At 29.3% G+C, this 17,473-nt stretch overlaps 1 protein-coding gene across 3 annotated transcripts; it reads right to left on the bottom strand.

The window, feature by feature from the left end:
* Window positions 1-12,459: 12,459 nt before the first annotated feature.
* LOC109807580 (uncharacterized) lies at window positions 12,460-16,232 on the bottom strand. 3 transcript variants are annotated; one of them, XM_029273668.2, is made up of 4 exons: window positions 15,011-16,232; window positions 14,788-14,909; window positions 13,496-13,663; window positions 12,460-12,816 (listed from the first exon to the last, which is right to left on the bottom strand). In XM_029273668.2, the coding sequence occupies exons 1-4, from the start codon at window positions 15,233-15,235 to the stop codon at window positions 12,753-12,755; spliced, it is 579 nt and encodes a 192-aa protein (XP_029129501.1). In that variant the 5' UTR covers window positions 15,236-16,232; the 3' UTR covers window positions 12,460-12,752. The 3 variants fall into 3 exon arrangements, with proteins under 3 accessions (XP_029129501.1, XP_020225714.1, XP_082932946.1); XM_020370125.3 differs by having other exon boundaries at window positions 12,460-12,800; window positions 15,011-16,124; XM_083076820.1 differs by having other exon boundaries at window positions 12,460-12,800; window positions 14,788-14,922; window positions 15,011-15,150.
* Window positions 16,233-17,473: the final 1,241 nt, after the last annotated feature.

Below are 17,473 nucleotides of genomic sequence, written 5' to 3'. Positions count from 1 at the left end.
AACAACATTGTTTTTGAGAAAATTCATCAAAATCCGTACAAAAATCATAAAAAAAATACGATTCCAATGACTGTAAAACCTCAAAAGCACAAGATTAAATTCAATTTTAACAAACTACAAGACTATTCACATTTCGAATACCAACAAGGAATTTCCCAGTATTATTTTCTTTTTAGGAGTGTATTTAGTAATTTTGGGGGATGCAATTAGTATTTGGATGTGTTTATTGAGTTTATTTGTACCATGAGAGAGTGGGGTGTGTAGGCCCACATGTTGAACATCCACTTCTAGTCCATACAATTCTCTCATTAGTTTAAACAAAACCAATTCACATGTTTCACACACTAGTCACACTTTTGGCATGTTTGCTTCTACAACCCATTTTCTACTACCACACCCCCATCACACTTTTTGCACCTTGCCATGTAGCAACCTCTTATTGATTCTTTTAGATTTAGGATACTGACATTTCTTGGAGGAAAATTCAAATTTGAATTTCAACTAGAGTTAGTTGTCTTGAGTATAAGTTAACCTAATATTGGTTACACTTAACCTTGGTTAGTTTAACTTGCACCTCAAGTTACCAAACTATAAATTCATGTTCCCTCTCTTTAGCTTAACACTTTTCAGTTGAATAAGGGTTAAATTTCTAAATTCTCTCTTCAAAAACTCTAGTTCTCTTCTTGAAAAATTTTCTCCTTAAGAACTTTTATCAAGGACTTCCTTCTTATGACAAGTTTATCATTCTTACTTATCCTTCTCTTGAAGGTGACACCAATCACTCTCTTCTTCTTCCATCTTTGTTTGATTTCTTTTGCATTTCGAGACATGGAGGAAGATTGAAGGAGCACGGAAGCTAGAAAAAGAGATTCTATTTTCATCTTTTCAACTAAATTCATCATATTGGGTATCATGAACCTTGGCTTCATCCATAGAGGTTTCATCTTATTTTTTTTGTCATGCTCATAATATCTTACATGTCTTGTGAAATATATGTTGTATAGGACTAGTTTTTGTTTGCTAATTCTATGGATCTATGTTTATCTTAAAAATTTTGGTTCAAAATTTTTTAAATCTAGTATTCTATGAATTAAATCTTGTTGTATGCTTTTAGGATTCATGTTCTATGAGCTTTCCTCTTTATTTTAATGTATTTTGAGGTGTTTGAAAATATGAAAGAAAAACTCATATAAGTTTAGTTTGATTTTTTGAAATCTGCGCAAAATACATGTTGTCTTAGAGCCATATATAGTCCTTGTTTGTCAAGACTTCTAGTTAATCCTTGCTTGTTTTGAAATCTTGAAAAATACTCTGTTCTTGAGCTGGTCAAATAGTATTGAAAACTTTTATGCTTCTAATTTTTGAATTCATACATGTTATAATATCATTGGCATGTTCTATTAGTGTTAGGTTTACTTTTGTCTAGTAGTTTTCATTATCTTTTATTTTTTTTCTTACTTTTTGTGGCTTAATTGAATTCAAATTTGGTAAATTATCAAGACACTTGTGGCTACAGTAAATTTTTTTTTGAATTTTCTATTTTGAAGTTCAAAAAAACCTTCCAAAAGAAATGCATAACTAAAAACAAATATTACCTCAAAAATTCTCACCAAAATTTGGTGTAATTTGAGTTTCTACTTCTAAATTTTTTTGCAATTTTGAGCTTCTCATCTTAGGAACAATTGTGACAAAAATTTCCATCAATATTATCAAAAGAAAATAGTAACAAATTTGCTCCAAGATAAAATGAAATAAAAGTGCAAAAAAAAAAGGAAGAAATAGAAAAGAAAAAGTACAAGAAAAGAGAAAAAAATTATTTTTTTAAAAAAATATGAGCATTTGTGAAAAGAAAAAATTAAATTAATTTTGTCACATTTTATTTGACTTAAATTTGCATTTACTATACGAAAGTGGACTTAAGTCTTTGTTACTTTTGTCGTTCAATTCTAGAACCTTTCCTAGAAACTTTCCTTTGAAGTTCTAACATTCCAAATAATACCTTAATTCCAAGTGAAGGTAAACCAAGACACATTGCCATAAGGTAGCATCTTGGAAGGTTAATAAAGGTCTATGAGGAATTGCTCCTTTGTTGAGACTAGCTTTGGAAAACCTTTAAGATTAAGCACCAAAGAAAAGAGTGATAAACACTAAAAGACCTCTTAGACTAATGAGTTTGTTCATTCTAAAGAAGACTTAGAGGCTACAATATACTTGTTTTTATTTCATTTACTTTAATTTCCTTTAATTTCTTTCTTTTAAAAACCTTTTTTCATTTGGAAGTGGTTTTGAGAGGTTCTACATACTTTTAATTTGTTTGTTATTTGTTTAAGTAATTTTTTTTTGTGCTTGTAAAAGTGTGTTGGAAGACTCACAAATGTCTACCCAAACTTTCACAAAGGAACATGTCTTGCATGCATACTTTTATTTTCTTTACTATTTCCTTTTTAATTCATTTAAACATTAGAGTGCTTAAGAGTTTCTAAAGACTTCTTTAAACACATTAGGTTGCCTTTTTGTTTAATATAAGAAAAACCTTAATTTCTCTCATTTGCATCATGGCCAAAAACACATCACACATTTCTCTCGGTGATAGTAACTCTAGTTTAACTCCAAATCTTTCAAAACTAATGGCTAAACTAAAAACACTAAAATTGTAGAGAAAGGAGGAAAGGTTAGAAAAGTAAAAAAAAAAAGAGATAAAGAAGAATTGGAAGCAAATCTAAAGCTTGAACTTAAAAATGTAAACGAAAGATAAGAGCTCTTAGAAGAAAAGTATAAGAAAAAATGTCGTTGTAGCTTTTCCAAGAGCAAGGAAAGTGATAGTCAAAACATGAGTGACTATTGCCATAATATGCCTAGGAACCATAAAGACAAGAAAGGGAAAGAATATTGAAGAGAATCTAAGGTGAATATCCCTCATTTTCATGGAAAAGATGTGAAGACTTACCTTGACTAAGAAATCAAAGTGGAACACCATTTGAGAAGTTCATTTCAAGTATCAGTTATCAATGCAACATCACTTCTATACATTCACAAAAAAATTATAAATTATAATCATACCAAAGGCCATACCTCTCATAACTTCACACTAATCCTAATTAAGCTAGGCTTCTTTCCAATAAATTTTAAACTTAGGTCACAACAATAATTTCAACATCAGTTGGTAGCTTTAGTATATTTGTTGTGCATTTCTAAATCATCCATCTTGTGATCCAAAACAATTAAATACTCCTTACCTATTTATTTCACGTCGGCCAAAGAAAAAAATTTGAGTATTCTAAGCCTTGCACTAATGCCTTGAACGAGTAAACCACAAGAAAAATGAAAAATGTACTTATCCCAAAATCTTAATCATCTCTTCCATGGATCTTGATAGAAAAGGAAACCAAATTGGGGGAAGTTCTTATTTGTCTTAGTTGTACCAGAAAGAAAAGAGAAAGGAATTTTTCATTGCAGGTTTAGATAGATTAAGTGACTTTTTTTTTATTTCGCACTGGTGTCACAAGGCTTCACTTTAACTAAACTGGCTCGACCAAGAACTAAGTAAAGCATGATCAAGGATTATTTTTGTTAAGAATCGAATTCAAGCACTGTCAGGACGATTTGACCTTGAATTTAACACATTAACCACTTATACCTAATTTATTGATTAGATTAAATGACTATTCAACCACAATTCACTTAAAATTAAACTTTTTGTAGAAAATTTCAAATGAATTTTAATTTAAAAAATAATTAAATTAACTCATTAGAATATAATTCCCTTCAAGGTAATATGTATAAGTGGTAAATTTATATGTCTTGGTCGAATTCCATATCAGAGAAAAAAAAATTGCTCATTGACGGGTTAGATAGATTAAGTGACTTTAAGTAAAATTGATCACAAAACTTTTTGTACAAAAATTTGGATGAATTTTTACTTAAAATTTTAAAAAATTGACTTGGTAGAATCTAATTAACATCAAGGTAATTATAAATCATGGTAAAAACTAACCAGAAGTGGAAAATTTAAATGTCTTGACCGAATTTTACTAGAGTAGAGGTAGTTTTTGAATTTAAAAAATAACTAAAGGTAAAATAGTTATTTCAACTTAAGCTATTTAAAATAATGAAGAAAATCAAATTAATAATTTTATTAAATTATTATTCACTTAAAAATATAATTTATAAGTTTTTTCATAATTTTTGTAGTTTTAAAACATTGATTAAGTTTACACAGTTACCTAAGACTTTTTGGCTAACTTAAATAAAAAAGACAAAATTGTAAAAATAAATTATTTGAAAAACTATTATTTTTGTCACAGTAGACCTTTCAAACATGGTGTTGTTGGGGGCACTTTCTTCATTGCCACATCCTAAATACTTGTTGCCTTGGTCCTGTGAAATTATTTTGGCTATAAAGGCATTTTCTTTTTCTTATTTTTCTACTTCCAGACCATCTTTTATATTTGCTACATTTATAAAATTTCCCATAGCAGAATGACAGTATATCCCTTATTAATGGACTCTTCAATTTCACTTAAACAATGTTATTCCCAAATATATACAAACTAGGGATGAAATTGGCCTCTTCAATTTCATTTTACATGTTTCATGTAGGCCCAGGAAGTAGACAATGGTCTTTATCTCAGTGTTTCTCAATATTTGTTTCTTATTGCATATTGGAATTTCCTGATTCTCCTAATTTCGTTCCCTAGACCTATGTACTGTCAACAACAACAAGTTTAAGCTTCAATTTGTCACAATCCAGACCATTTGAAGTCTCTTTTATGCATTCTACTTTTGAAGGTTTAATTTTATTGGTAACTCCGTTTGACTTGAATTGCTTGCATTTCTCTTGCAAGTTATGCTTATTGTTCTCTACTTCATCCTTAATCCAACTTATTAGGATGGGTAATCCTCCTTGAAACTAATGGAGAGACTTACTATACTTTTTACCTCATGTGGATTCTTCATATACTAGAAACTTGTTTGGATACAAATTTAGATGCATTTTTTTAGATCTTTCCTATTATTTTTTTATTTTATTTTCGGTTAAAAATAAAAAATAAAAAATAATAATAAAAAAAAAGCTTTGAAAAGGGTTTCTAACTTATATTTAAGCAGGCTGTAGTAATTAGTCTGATTTTGAAATTAAAGGTAGATTTTAACTTGGTACTTCTCACCCACTCGAGGAAATATGTCTGGGTCACCAAAAACATCATAAAATAAACACCATAATGCTTAGGAAAAAGTGATTGTTCATCTGTCTACGCTTGTCGAGAGAATTCAGCTTGTTAACTTGTACTACATCAACCTATCCAATAATTTGAACACATTTTAAAAAAATAAAAACAATTGAATAAACACACACATAGGTAGTGTATCAGGTAAAAGGAGCTAATCTTAAGCATTCAATTTTATATAGATAGTCAAGATTAGTTTAATTTCAAGCTTATATATGTTTCTTGTTGCTAGGGGAGGTGGAGAGTAGAGCAATAGTTGAATCTAAGACTAATCGAGCTTGTCCTTCTCTAACATCACTCACTGTAAGGCATAACATATGCATGTTTTTCTAATGAACTGAAGTATCAAGAATACAAATAGCCTGTGTCTTTATGAAAAAAGAAAAGATAAAAATATAATGATTCTAGCATTATGCATACCAACCAAATTAACTCATAAGAACAAACTTCGATAACAAAAAAAAATCACAACACAGAGGGGAATAGGAGGTGCCTCTATTTCCAGGTGTCTTTTGTAGTAATCCCATTCACTGTGTCAAAAATAATTTATTTTGATAAATTATCTTTTAAATAATTTATTTTTATAATTTTATTTCTCTTATTATTTAGTTTGATCAAAAAGTCACTACTTAAAAGTACTTTTTTCCCTCATTTTACACAAAAATTTCAAAAAATATATTTTTATTACTATATTTTTTAAAATAAGGGTGAAACATGCAAAAACATCACTATAGAACCAAGACATCCTAACAGAGTTGACACTCCTAATTAGGACTATTAATTTAGAACTAAAGCATTACTATATTTGCAGCATGTTCAATAAAATATAACCGAAAGAAAAAGTACAAACAAAGTGGGGGACTAGACCAAAACCAACAATAAAAACTAGCAAAACCCACAACAATTCCAAAAAAAATGGTCCCAAGAACAAACAAGAATAACATCCCACCAAATGAAGTCAACTCTAGAAAAAAGTCCATAACCATTCATCTTATCAGCACATTGATTGCCTTCCTTAAAAATGTGAGAAGAATAGAATGTCATGGATGATAACAAATAGAGACATCGAATCCATCTTCCTCTAAGTTGCTAAGGAGCAATCTCCTCATTAGACAATGCGTGTAATACAAGCTTAGAATTACATTCAAGCCATAAATATAACCAACCCCTAGCATGAGTTGTTTCAATTACAACCATCGCTGCTACTATTTCCACATAAAATGCATTCTGTATCCCAATATAGGTAGAGAACACACCCATAAAATCTCCATGGTGATCAAGAAAGATACCACCACTAGCTACATGTCTTGGACAACCCGCAATTGCCCCATCAATATTACACTTAACGAATCCCCTAACAGGATGGTACTAGTCAACTTGTATGACTCATGGAGGCTTAAGAGGATTATAGAGCAGGACAATTGTGTACGTAAAAGCACATTTACCCAATAGTGAGATATACAACTTGTAATTAAAGTACTTGATAAAGAAATAATATTTTGAACCAACACAATAGCCTACTCAACCAAAATTGAAATGTTATTAAGATTAACTTGATTTCTACGGTGCCAAATCACCTAAATCACTTGCACAAAAGCAGTAGATAAAATATCTTTAACTTGCCCACACCAAAGATTGCATAATGACATTATCAAAGAAACAATGATGAGAGACCCAAGAGGCAATTAATAATATTTTGCAACCAAGACCAAATTGAGATAGCAAAAGGACAATGTAGGCATAAGTGACTAGAAGACTCATCAATGAATCCATAAAGGCTATACATAGGCACCATTGTGATACCTCTTTGTTGAGCTTAGGGGAGCCTGAACTTGATGAGATCAAGATTGTCTCTGAAGCTTAAAAGAGTTTTGATGATCACAAAATGTGTATCAAGGACAACAACAAACAACAACAACTTAGAAGACAAAAACAAAGTCAAAGAAAGTGCTATGTAATAAGGATTAGTATATAAATTGTTTTGAATGAGTTTATTTGTTGTGTGTGCTGTGCATAAGCTAAATCTATATCTAAACTGATTAGAGAGTGTATGATGATGAGTTAAAGGGACTAAAAAGTTATTTTGAGACTTAAAACGAAGTTTTGAAAACTAACTCAAAATAATCGATTATCATTAAATATAATCGATTATTCCAGCAACAGGCAAAATGGGATGCCTTGCTGCAATAATCGATTATTTGCAAAATAATCGATTATCCCAGAAATAACTCTCTGGAATAATCGATTATCCAGCAAAATAATCGATTATATTGTTCTTGGTTGGTTTCCAGAAAACCTGAAGAACAAAATAATCGATTATTCTTTAAAATAATCGATTATCTGGGTCTGAAATTTATATAAATAGTTTTAACTTTTTGAAACTTCAGACAAGAGTTAGAATTGATAATCAAATTTAGAAAAGCGTTTTTGTGGAGTCTTTGTGACCATCTTTGAGAGTTTTCTTTGTGAATCCAAGAAGAAAAACGTTTGTGAAAAACTTTGAGAAAGGATCATCATCATCATCACATTCTTGAAAGGGGAAGATTAAGATTTGCTTCTGAATTCCAGGTGAATTCGTTCCTTAATTCTTTGTGAATACTTGTAAAATCTTGAGAAGGGTTTCTCAAGTAGTAAGGATTCTTGTAGTGGGTTTCTACAAGGGGTGCTTTCTTGGGGTCAAGAAAGTGGTTATCTTGAGTGTTGAAGTATATGCATGTGTGGTATGCTTGTAAACCTTCTTCATTAAGATAGTGGAACAAATTTTGATCAGGTTCTGATTGAGGACTGGATGTAGGTCACATGTGGAGTGGCTGAACCAGGATAAAAGACTTGTGCAATCTTCTTCTACCTTTATCTTTTACTTTGAGTAATATCTTGATTGTACATTAAAGAAGATGATTCTTGATTAGCATGTGTGTGAATATTGGTGGTTTAAACTAAATTAAAGCATTACATTTGAACCTCATTATTTTGTAATCAAGAAGGCATATAGAATTCATTCTTCTATAACAAGTCTTTAAAGAAACTTCATTGAAAATTCAGTCTTAGAAAAGTTTAAGTGAAATAAATATCCAAAATATTCTAAAAATTTTAAAAGGTCATAGAATCAAATTCACCCCCCCTCTTGGATTGTGTTATTTTTTTGTAACACTCTTAACCTTAAATTATCATCTTTAGAGACTTTATTATGTATCAATCGTCAAATAAAACATCTTTTTATTATTATATTATTATAAGCTTACATATATGTTTTTCTGTCTACTTTTGACCATTTTATTTTAGAAAATGGTTTATGAATTTTTTTTCCATATTTTGGTTATTTTTTATCTTCTATAAAAAAATTTAAAAATCGTATGTGGATAATATTTTATAATTTGAAGTTAATGGCATATCTTAAAGTTATTAAATTGAGTTTCAATTTTTAAATAATTTAAAAATAAAGAATGATGAAAGATTAATCTCTCAACTTAATAGATCAAAGATTAATCTCCTCACAATATTTTGACCGTTGTTGATTCGAAATTTTTTTACTCAAGATATTCACCCTAAATACACTTTTTCTTTTCTTTTTATTTATGTGTGTTGTAGTGTTCATACACCTAGGTGATGAAGTTGACTACAGTTATCTCTTCCTTGTGTTGGGCCAAGGTTCCCTATTAGGTGGAATAGGCCTCAAGCACAATCCAGACTATCATGTAAAATTATTATTATTAATTCGATATTTTCTTTCAGTTTTTTAAAAATCATTTAAAATAGGAAAAGACAATTATACAAACCAATTGTTATTATTTTGGAGGTGAATTTCATGTGGGTGTGCTTAGTAGGAAGGACAAAAATAAGTGAGAAATAAAATAGATATAAATAGGAGAATGGAAATAAAGTTAAAGTGTGAAATGATTTGAGAAAAAAAAATGATTTAAAAAATAATATATATATATATATAATAATCATTTAAATATAAATTATTTAAATTAGAATTGATTTTCATATAAATCAATAAAAACCGATTATTTTTCAAAAAAAAAAATGCCTTCACCGTTTATTTCCATGTATGTTTGTGAAGAAATAAAATTGTACTGGACCCACTTTTTTTTTTATTTCTTTCTTCCTTAATTATTTTCAAACTAAACTACAAAAGATTCTTGTTTCAGCACTACCATAGCGGTAGTGATATTTCAAGGGTCCTGAAAATATTTATGTAACATAGAAGTTGTATGAAAAATAAGTTAAATTTAAGAGGGTGTATTGGATTAGAATTTTAAAGGGATTTTTTTAGTTGAAAAAAGGTCTTGTGAATTTTAAAAGACTTTGCAGGATTTTCATGATTTTTAAGATTTTATAGGATTTCGCAAGATTTTTAATTAGGATTTTAATGGATTTACAAGACTTTTAAGTTAGGATTTTAATGGATTATGCGGGACTTTATAAAATTTGTAAAATTTTGTAGATTTTTGACATACAATAAGAGTTCAAGAATTTTTTTTTCATATTCAAATTTAAAGAGTCAAAGTCAAAAAAAAAAAAACAACAATATCTAGATAAATAATAATAATAATTCTTCATAATATAATGTCCTTCTAAATAGCATTCACCCACATATCCATATATGTATTAGTCCTCCAAGCATTAGCATCTTTTCGCTCTTGCACCTGAGTTTTAATAATAGGCTCAAAATTATGATTTTCATTAATCAGTAATGTTCAAGATGAAGATTTGTCCACCACTCCAATTGGAAATTCATCATAATGACATTTTTTACAAAGAAATTTATGTACTGTTGCACATGCTAAAAATTATTCTAAACAACATTTCAAATTTTTTATAATTTGTGATTTAAAATATTTTGTTTATAAATTTATAAATGGTTAAAACAATAGTGAGACAGCTACCCTACTCTCTTATAACTAAATATGTCCCTTTGTTTTATATTGGTATTTGAGTGAAAGTTTGTCTTTCATACACTTTTATTCATTTAAAATATCTTAAAAATTTATAAACATCAACTACGAGAAAAAAAAATTTGAAATTTGTCACAGGTGCAAAATAATATTTTTAATTGTTTTCAATTATTCACTTGTGAAGAAATATTTTTAGTATTGAATTCTAAGATGCTACAATGTCTTATGTTAATTTTCTTTTTTAAAATATAAAAAAAATCCTAATTTCACAATATCAAAATTAAAAAAATAAAATTCATAGTAAAAAATAGAAATAAAATAATTGTTGAATCATAAAAGGGGAAGAATAGTAGTAACAAATTCAAGAGAGAGAGAGATCACGGTTTTTGTGCTGAGAGGGTTCTTCCCCCAACTAAGATCCATTTTTATCTTATTCTACTCACAGAAACCCTAACTCAAATTCATCTTATATATATATATATATATATATATATATATATATTGTTCTAATAAATTTAAATTGATTACAAGGTCTTGAAGATCTATAGTTAATTATAGAGATCATGATATTAATTTTAACTTTCATCTTTCCCTTTTCTTGACGCATGTTATAAAAAAAATTACTACTTAAAAGTTGAAATTTCAAGCATTTTCTATGTTATATAATTGAGGAACAATCTCAACTAAATAGAAAAAAATAGAGAAAGTTAATTAAAGAGAACAGAGAGAAAAATAGAAGTCAATGACATTATCATTTATGTATAGAAGTTTCACCAAATAAGATAATGGAATGAGAACAGGAGTACAATTTTATATATGAGCAATAGTGCAATATTATTAGCAAGAGAAAAAAAAATGGAGAAGACATGAGCATAAAAAAAAGAAGATGAAAAGTCACTTCAAACAATCCTCTAAAATCTAATAGGTTTGGATGAGATTGTTTTATGAATTTGGTATTTATAGATACTACTAGAAAGTCCTTTAAAATCCCTCTAATACAACAATCCTTTAAAATCTCTATATTTTTAATGCCAATGAATTATTTTTAAGTTGTAAAAAGTCTCAAATGAATACCAATTAATTTTAATGGACTCTTAAAAAAATCTTGAAAATTCATATTGAATACCATTAGATTGTTTTTAAGTGACATAAAATCTTCATCAAATACTAACGGACTTTTTTACTCAAAAAAGTCTTTTAAAATCCTATGAAATCCTAAACCAATACACCCCCTTAAACTATCTGGATTCTTTGTTTCTAGTCAACAGATTTTAATCAACACATAGCTTCTTTGAATAGTTTCTCCTATATTTTATAACAAAGTAAGCACCATATTTTATTTTTTTATAACTGGTTTTATTTTCAAATTATTTAGTAGGGTTATCATAATAAAACTCAAAAACTACATAGTGAAAAAATATGTTAAAAAATGTTTGTAACATTTTTTCCTGTCATAAAGAACTTCTATCAACTCTGAACATTTATTAACTAGTTAATAGGAGTTATACCGAATTAAAATTTCTTAAATGTCTTTAACATGAATGTTAATGACATTTCCTTTAAAATTGTCTTTGTAACATATTCTCTCTCTTTTTAAATTATATGAGAAGGTATAACCCTTTTTAATTGGATGAGTCCCATCGTGACTCAATGAACCAAATATCTAACTCTAATCTTTAATCGAAGAATATATATGTACAATCATTTGGATTAATGACTTTTTGATTTTTAACATTCTCTTTAATTATTTAAATTTTGTTGAAATAATAAATTTTGGTGAGTTTTGATTCTTATTTAATTAGTTCATATCATAATTTATTAGTAAGATTTATTAAAAAAACTTTACGGAGTCATAAATTTAAGCGAATAATAATGTTACAAGGAAAAATATTGGGAATGGTGAATAATGGAAGCTTGGTAAATTTTCCTGTATTTGACTAGAATATCACGAAATTTGTATTTAAAATTATTTTTCATAAAAATTAAGAGAAAACTTTCTATAAACAAAGAGTCTAAACTCTAAAACTTGGATTAAATCCAGTGTTTGTCATATAATCCTAATCTGTTCCCGAAATGAACTCTCTCTCATAAATTGAATTATATATATATATATATATATATATATATATATATATATATATATATATTAAGAAAATGAACTTAGCATTTGAATTTGGTGGAGCACGAACAAGCGAAAAAAAATTAAATTTTGTCAGTGAGGCTGAGGCACTGTCTTGGCATCTTCCTCGTCATGTAGTAGCACTAGATGGGGCAAGATTCCGAATATATGGATATAATATAAATAAATAAATAAATAAATGGGAAAACTCTTATCCAATCTTCGAATCAGTAGAAAGGTAATGCTATTATATCACAAGATCCTTTATACAATCACAAAAATGTAGGCATAAACTACCAAACAATACTATGTCTATTGCTCCCTCTTGTGTGTGTACGTGTGGCAGGTGAACATAAATAAATTATAGGAAATTGGAAACTAGAAAAAGAAAAAGAAAAAGGGTAGCCCAAATTACTTTTGTGACTACTTTAATGAAAATATTTTTCTGTACGAAGTTGTGTCCTTCACCTTCTCCTAGATTTCCTTGATCTCCAAATAATTGCAGATGGGTTAGGACATATACGGTATGGAATTTTTGGTGGAGAGGTAGGAGGGACTCTGAAATAATGCAATTCTAAAACTGAGTTACTAGAAGCTGTATTATAATAACCTTGATTTATAACAACTAAAAATTTATTCAAAAATGATAGCAACTTTTTTTTTTTTCCTTCCAACCCACCACATGATAGACTAATGTTGTTCGAAATATTATGATGGTTGTTGACCAAAAAATTTTCACACATAATAAAAAATCCATCACTTGTGAAAGATTTTTATAGGCTAGAGAAGTTGAACACAGAATTTCTCGTTAGATAAATCATTACATGGTACTTAACCATTGTACTAATTAATTCATTGGATTAACAACACTTTTTTAAGATTAAATGTGCTTTAAGTGTCTAACTTTCTTTTTGTCAACTTTCACTTTAAGTCTCCAAAACAAATTTTTATTTGATTTTAGCCAATAAAATCTCCTTTTCATGAACAAAAAATCATGGTACGAGGGATCAAAAATGTTAATATGAAGAAAAATTTTAAGAAATAAAAGTGAAAATCTGCAAAATTTTAAGAACTAAAATTAGTACAAAAATTTGTTCAAAAACTAAAAGTGAAAATAGTGAAGATTCGTGTACAGACAAAAAATTTAATCCTTTTTTTTTTATATATACTCTTTATTCGAAATTCTTAAGCTTGAGTGAAGAATGTGTTGTTGAGAAATTATTGATGGTGGGATAGGTTGCGATGAAACTTACTGTAATCTAGAAACATGAATTTGTGAAAAATCCATGTTGGTTGAACTGTCTAGCACAGACACTGAAGATATCATGGGCCTCATTGGTGACGCATGAGGTTGCTTGATGGCAAGTACTCTGCAGTTGAAAATGCTGGCTATGCCATTATGGGAATGGCCCATTGCCATTCTAAACAAAATGAATAAAAACACTGTTTTGAGTTTCATCATTATATATATCTCCTAGTACCACTCCAAAGTTGCACAAGTAAAAAATTTAATATAAAATATAAAGAACAAAACAGAAATCAATGCATTCGGTATGTGCTTGAGAAAATGCAATGAATAGGTGAGTAGGTATCAAATGCAATTGAATTGTCCTGCCACCTGTGTCTTCTTCATCAATAGAAAAATGACCTTAATTTGACAAAGAGGAATTATTCCCATGAAGTTATGGTTAGAGCAATGTCATTTCTGAAGGCAACATGGGTGCTTCTTTTAAAGGCAAAGCAAGTTAAAAAAGTGGATCCCAAAAGTTTTTGGATGGCTTTGTCACCATTAAAGAAGGCACATGCATTTGCCAAGGCTTTTCGTGACCAATTTTTGAAGCTCAGTAGCACAAACCTTTTTAATTTGAAGCAGCAAAAAGAAAGCAACACAACACAAATTGGACATTTAATAAACCCAGGTCCCACTAATCTATGTTTGATGTTGTTTTATCAGGATCTTAATGAGTAAGATATATACATAAAGTAAAATCTCCAGAACCCATCAGGTTGAAGTTGACCTATAATCACAACCTAACCTTTTCCTTTTCCCCAAATGCATATCCGAAGAGCCTTGAATTTTAGGACTTCATTGATCACCTTGATCAAGATCACAATGACAATGACAAAAGACACAATCAAGTAGAATATTAATGTGAAGCTTTATTTGAATACAAACTCAAAAGTAATCTCGAAAATTTCTATATTAAAAAACATTTCATTTTCGGAAAAGGAATTATCAAGAGTTGTTCTAAATTGGTATAATTATTATCTAAAACAATCATAAATTCTAAGGAGAGGAAGGAGTGGAGGACCCATATAACAACATTATTAAGAGGGTCATCATCATCTACCCATCACAACAATACTAATAATTCCAATATGCATCTTATCCTTTCTGAACTCAACTTATTTGTACATGTTTGGTTTCACATTAAAGATTACGTCTAAATAAGAATCATGTTAAAATTAATGTAAAAGTAACTTATTGTTGTTTCTATCGATCCAGGAACACAGCTTGCAATGTTTCCAATTAAATTGGACTTACTTGTAAAGAAAACTAGAATCATGGAGTCCAACCACAAGCATGGAGGCTCCAATCTCTCGCACCGTGGCAGCGATCTTGGTTCCTTCTTGGTCCCCTTCCGTGACAATGATTTCAACCTTTGTCTGTAACACAATCCTATATGATTATGGCACATATCCGTTAACTTGGACACAGCAAAATCGATCAATAATTGAAAGAGAACAAAAAAGGGGTAGGTACGCACATTGGGGTAGTTGTTGCACATGTCTTGAAAGGAAAGGGCCAATTTGAAGCCATTGAGTCGAAGAAGACGTGCTTTGGTTCTGCTTCTTGATCTTGTGGAGTGGTAGTAGACATGGAGAAGGGTGATTATGTCACCATAGCGAATGATGTTTCTAAGTGCCCATTGTAGAGCAGTTCTTGCTGCTTCCACATCTTCCACAACCACCACAATATTCTTCACATCCATGTCTCATTCACTCTTCTTTCTCTCTCTATCTATCTCTCTTATGTTCTTTATTTATAGATCTTTAATTAACTCAGCCAAAGTTCTCTCTCTCTCTCTCATGGTGTGTGTCCATTCTTTCAATCTTGATTGACCTTAATTTAATAACCCTCAAGCAATTATGAATGCAAATTCTTCCCTGCCCTGCTTCCTCATATGTCTGCCTCTGGCTGCTATATTAAAATCAATAAAAGATAAATGAAAACGATTGCAATTATAGTTACTGAGTTACAGCTTAAAAAATTATTTGGGTGATTCATAATAATTCCTTCTGAATTCCACGTTCATTCATGTTATCGTATGTATACAGTTAATAAAAATGAAAAAGGCAAAACATTGTTCCACAGAATTATAATGAATAACCGTTAGATTTGAGGTTTTTATTTTTATATGTTTTTTACATGTAAAATCTGTCAAATTTTACATTTTATAATGTTTCATATGTAATTTGCTCTAGTCTGTAGGTGAAAGTGGAGGATAATTGATGACTTTAGGAAGTGGTTAAACTAAGTCGGGTATGGCTGAATTTTTTGCTTGTAACTATATTTTCAAATGATTGTAAGTCACTGTAAAAACTCCCAAACGAAAATACACATATTCTGAGCACAAGTTGTCTTGTTCGGTTTGCTCTCCTCTCTTCTTGTTTTCATTTTTATATGATATTAAAAGCTTCATTGATGTTTTAAAGGTCTTTGAGGAAGAGAAAAAAATTTAAAAGCAGTTTATGTGAGGGAGATAACTAGTAATAAAACTCACTCATAAAATCTTCAACCAATGACTTCAAGTTGTAATTCCTTACCTCTATTAGAAGTCCCACACTGGTGGGTTTACTTTGTGGAGTCCCACACATAAGTTATAATATATCCTTGTGATCCCCTATATAAGCATCCCAAATATTTTCTTCACCGCTTTTGTCTACTTTGAGAGTTTTCTCTCAGTAGTTTAATTCTTTTATTCTAAAGAGAGGAGTGTTGTAATTTTTCTATTATTGAAATTTTTTTTCATCTCCATTATCTCTTTTGTTCTTATTTTTCCACCTCTTATTTTAATTATGAATTATTATTTTGTTACTTCGATATCCAATAACCTCCACCTCAGGGATTTACTAGAAAATATCATGATTTGTGGGCACATTGAAGTAATTAAAGTTAAAGAAGGCAAAGTACTTGCTAGTATACAAGTTGCAATACATGATGATATTTTTATCAAAATTTTAAAAATTTGAGATAATAAAAAATTTTAAATATTGAGATAATAAAAGAGGCTTGAGACAAATTCAAGGAGGAATTCCATAGCAATGAAAGAAAAAAATTTGAAACAATTAAAATGAAGAAAGATGAAACAACGAAGGAATTTGCTAACATGCTTTTTAAAGGAAAGATTTGAGTAAAAAATCTCCTATTAAAGAAAATAAATTAAAGAATTTTCTTATTATATCATTTTTAGAACCTGTAAATGATTTTTACAAGCTACTGAATAGAGAAGATTCTTGAAGATGGAAGAAAATGTTAAAGGTGTTTTTGTACTAATACCAAAGGCAAATTTTGATGTAATAGTAATCGTGAAAAAAAAACTATTTAGTGGGAAGAAAAGAAAAAAAAAATAAAGAAGCAAAGGAGAAGTTTGAAAAGACAAGTATCCACCTTGTATTTGCACGTACTATATATATATATATATATATATATAAATTTTTGTTAGTTTAAGATTTAGGATTTAGGGTATGCATAAATCAGATATCTCATGATGTAAACATTTTCAAGGAACTGGATTAGTCCTATTTCTCAAAAGTTACTAATGGTGATGAAGAAAGAGTTGTTGTTAAAGATAAAGTGTAATGACTTGACAGGTCTCATACCAATACAAATAAATCAACAACATCAATTATGCAGGAAAAAACATGTCTTCTATTATAGGTTTATTATGCAACAAAACTTGGAAATCATGCATGTACAAATATATAGCTTGGAATGAACCCTACCAGAAAGTAACAACCTAGTCACTTAGGTATCATCAACATAACTTGGAAGGTCCAATATCACCATCGGGTATAAAATGCTAATGTATGATTCTACAATAATATTGATGTGCAAAAAATCAAACTCTATATGGATATAGCCCACTGCTTAACCTCAAGATACCACGCACCCTTCCAGTACTAGGTTGGGGTGCACCCTAGATTACCAACCACGATTTATGTGTCAA

Source organism: Cajanus cajan, chromosome 6, assembly GCF_000230855.2.
Source record: "Cajanus cajan strain Asha chromosome 6, NIPB_CcT2T_4, whole genome shotgun sequence".
Classification (NCBI taxonomy): Eukaryota; Viridiplantae; Streptophyta; class Magnoliopsida; order Fabales; family Fabaceae; genus Cajanus; species Cajanus cajan.
The sequence above is the reverse complement of the archived record's forward strand: the minus strand, read 5'-3'. Positions and strand labels throughout refer to the sequence as shown.

Excerpts from the sequence above, each read along its gene's own strand:
- LOC109807580 (XM_020370125.3), bottom strand. The coding sequence starts at position 15,235 with ATGGATGTGAAGAATATTGTGGTGGTTGTGGAAGATGTGGAAGCAGCA. Across the intron at positions 13,664-14,787 it reads GATTCTAGTTTTCTTTACAA|AATGGCAATGGGCCATTCCC; the intron begins GTAAGTCCAATT and ends CATTTTGTTTAG. Across the intron at positions 12,801-13,495 it reads ATTCATGTTTCTAGATTACA|AGTCCCTCCTACCTCTCCAC; the intron begins GTAAGTTTCATC and ends GCATTATTTCAG.